At 36.8% G+C, this 4,040-nt stretch overlaps 1 protein-coding gene across 1 annotated transcript; it reads right to left on the minus strand.

Annotated features, from left to right (window-relative positions):
• Positions 1-225: 225 nt before the first annotated feature.
• Positions 226-3,188, minus strand: LOC118335365 (the record flags this gene model as incomplete). The annotated part of the gene is given in 3 exon segments (XM_035671611.1): positions 226-1,586; positions 2,278-2,365; positions 2,889-3,188. Coding segments are annotated over 3 exon segments (812 nt in total), but the record flags the coding sequence as incomplete, so codon positions are not given.
• Positions 3,189-4,040: the final 852 nt, after the last annotated feature.

The raw sequence follows: 4,040 nt of genomic DNA on the forward strand, positions 1-4,040 counted from the left end.
ATGCTTTATTGTAGCACTTGAGCGCTGTATTCCCTAATAATGTGACACCAAGCAAGCCTTCATATTGTACCTGTCTGATTTCATTCAATGTGTATCTAGTTCAAAATAAATAAATTTAAAGAAAGAAAGAAATGGAAATGTGTTTTTCTTTTATTGTGCATAATTTAACATAAGACATGTTGAAACAAAGAAAGCTTTCTTCACTCAGGGGGTCAGTGAGTTTATTTTGCTTTAAGTTAGCATCAACTCAAATATATAAGTGCTTACTGATTTAAAAAAAGGAAATTGTAGTTGGTGCAATAACAGATCAAACTGACACATTTAGACAGACATTATTCATTGTAAACAAAAAGACCAGTTGTATTTAAATGTCTTTATTTTATTTATTTTTTATTTAACATGTTCCAAAAAAAGGACAAAAATACATTTTAAGTTTTACCATCAAAAAATCAACATGGTAATTCTTCATTTATCAATTACACAGAGATGTTGAGGTCATAATTTGATTGTGGTTACACACGTTGAACTCCAGGGGCGCTGTATTGATACATGAATAAAACTGTACAATATCTTTACATTGCCTCAGAATACATTTATTCAGTCTTTCTTTGCAGTAAGCATTTTGTACAGCCATGCAATGCAGTATACCAAAAAAAGGCTGAAATGAAGAAAATAGTAAAATCAGTGAAAAATTAGAACTGAAGTGATGTTATTGCAGCGATATTTGTGAAGAAACACAAATTAGTTTTCATTTAAAACATTAGGTTCAAACTACTCTGACTACAGCTGCAATGATTAATTGATTAGTGGTCCAATATTAAATAGATTAATTGTTTTCTGCGTCTTAAATGTGAATATTTTCTGGTTTCGTAAGTCCTATGACAGTAAACTGAAGATCTTTATTATATATAAATATATATTGAAAGACATTTGAGGACGTCACCTTGGGCTTTGGGAAACACTGGTCCAGAAAATGTCAGAAATGTCGATCAAACAACTAATCAATTAATAATAATGAAAATAATTGATAATTGCAAACCATATCAGAAGACCTGAGCCAAACCAACCAACAATATTCAGTGCAGTCCAGTGTTTTACATAGCATAACACAATGAAATCAACCTTTAAATATGCAGAATATAAAAACCTCAACTACTATCTATCAGCTGCACATTATTCCTCCACTGTTGGTGTGGGATCCTCCTGTGTTAGGTCCCAGTGTTTCCTCAGATGGCTCTATGTTCTGGAGCAGGTGTACGTACTGTGTGGGCTCAGTCTGGTGGCGAGCGGTTTTTCGAGCATAGTACCTCCTGGACGCGGCTCTCCACGCCTCCCTCTGCAGCGTCTGACAGTCGTCAGGTAACTCTGATATCAGCGTCCTCCTCCTCTTATCCACTAAAGAGTTGTGAGGTTGCGAGTACCGAGAGTCTGTAATGCGGGGGAAGGGGACCGGGGGGCGTGAGGGGTTTGCCTGTTGCCGGGCTACTTTGCGGGCGTAGTACCGCCTGGAAGCTGCTCTCCAGGCTGCCCTCTTCAGTCTCTGAGCCTCCTCCGGCAGCTCGGACATTGGCACGCTCTTCTTCTTCCTGAGGAGGTCAAGAGGTGAGAAAGGATCACACAGATGAGTAGGTATTGCCTCCCATGCAATTAAGTCCAATAAAATAACTGACAAATGAACAGATTTGATATGTTTTACGAGAAAGTAAGCAACAAAGGAAAAATCTGATCTGTAGGACTGCCACCACACCACTGTCTGCAATCACAAATCAGATACTCTTAAACTACTGAGCTGAATGGCTAAAGTTGTTACCAACTGACCCATGCTGCTGTGTGACATAAGTGTGGCTAAACAGATAAGTGGTGTTTCATGGAAGATTTGTCACAGCAATTTATAAACCACAGAGTATTGCATCAGCACATCTCACACCTTGTTTTGTTTTTTATATATATAGAATAAACTATGAATGTAGCTGATAAATCAATTATGAATCCAAGCAGGGCACACAATTAGCAGCAGCCAAATGCAGGTTCACTCAACAGCATTCACTATCCATTTGGCTGGTGAACAAAAATGATATATCTGCACCCTGAATCCACTGAATCTAAGTATAAAGTCAAAGAGAAGCCCTTAATTATAAATATCTAATGCCACAATTGATGTTTTATATAGTTGAAACAGTTTGGGTGGATTGTCTTTTAAAGAGGTAAAAACCCTACTGAGGTAACTGAGGGCCACTTGTATTTATTTGGCTCACTTGTATCTATGAAACAACCCACCTGAGGTGTTCTCCCTCAGTGACGTGATGTCCATCCAGATCTGCATGAGGTGTCTCGCTGGACTTTCTCTCTCTGTTCTCCAGTTTTTCTAATGGGATCAGAAGGGACAAACATTTTCTTACATCATACAACCCCACTGCCATCATGCAAATGCATTTTTACAGTGACAGCATTTAGCCAAAGCTTTTCTCTTTCTAATGCTCTTACACACAACTGTGTATTGCTGAACAATGATTGGTGACAAAACAATACACAAGTTTGTGCTTGAATCCAAAACATTAGGTTCAATTTTATATAACCATGTTTTTTTCTCAAATGCAAAAGTGATCAATTGTGACTCACAAAGCAGCCATACAAGAATATTTCCATATTCAAAGCATGAGCCTTTTTAAAAATATGATTTAAATCATGAAATATCTTTTAAAGGAATAAGTAAACAAGCCAAAGAATGTGACAGAGAATTTCAATGCCAAATTTTTGATACTTGATCGGGATACTATTGATGTTCAATACTCAGTCCTAGTGTTACAGAACATGCCCTTTATGCAACAGCTTAAACTGAGAGATCATTCAGGAAATGTGTACTAGGAATAAGAGAGAGGATGCATTACTTTTACTGCCTGTGCTCTCCTTGTCCTGATTTGGACTCCCTGTGCTCTCCTGATCCTCCCCGAATCTCTCTTCACTCATTTCCCACTTGATTAAGACTGTGTCGATATCATACGGCTCCTCTTTGACGACAAGGCTGCTGGGAGATGTAGGCAGGTTCCTGGCTGCCTCCGATACACCTGAGGACTCTGAGGAGTGAGGGGTGCAGGTTTGTTCCAGACCGATTCTGCTGGGGGATGACGGAAGAGCTGACTCGTGGCTTTGGGAGGAGACATGTGAGGGGGGTCTTGCAAAAAGGCCCACTGTGGGAAAAAGGAGACAGAAAATTGTATTCCTATGAGGGGAAGTAACAGATTATATTTGCTCTTATTTGCGTTAACACGGTTATATTTGTACATTATGTGAGAGTGCATGAACACAGATACATGGCTGATCTGATGCCTGACTATTAAAAGCCCAAACTAATAAATAAATGTACAAATAATTAAGAGTTGTATTATCCCTCGTCCTACCGACTGACCCCAGAGGTACACTTTTTATCATATCTCACAGATGTTTTATTCTATCATTCCAATGTTTCCTGACTGTCTATCAGTTTGTTCCTACTAAGTTCATATAATTGATTTCTGGTTATGTTTTAATTTGTGCTTTTTAAAAACACCAATGTACTGGGGTCCTGGGGGGACAGCAGTCAAAAATACCCAATTGCACCTATGCAGTTTTAATAGATTTATCTATTTATTGAGTTTGTTTTTGAGTTCAGGTCTTAATTTCTGTTTTGTTTTACACAATTTGCAAATTAACTAACTTTCCAATGATAATAATAAGAATAATAATGATGATGATTAGGTCAGATGGCATTTATTACGCAACTATAAAATATGAAATATGAAAATAATGTTCTGAAAAGAAAAAAGTTAAAACTTTTTGCTATGATGGCTATATGTTAAATATGTTGGTAGGATGAGGGTTAACTGTGATATGCCATTAATTTTAATTACTTGAGAAATATTTATTATATTATTATTTTTTCCATTTGCACTGTTTACTGTAGCTACTGTTAATTTTATATTTATTTATATTTTATTTTATTTTTAACTCTATTCTTAAGGTCAGGGTTTTTAATTTTAGTTTAATTTTAGTTTAATGTATGT

This window comes from Morone saxatilis, unplaced genomic scaffold, assembly GCF_004916995.1.
Source record: "Morone saxatilis isolate NCDOM2014 unplaced genomic scaffold, NCSU_SB_2.0 Contig24, whole genome shotgun sequence".
Classification (NCBI taxonomy): domain Eukaryota; kingdom Metazoa; phylum Chordata; class Actinopteri; family Moronidae; genus Morone; species Morone saxatilis.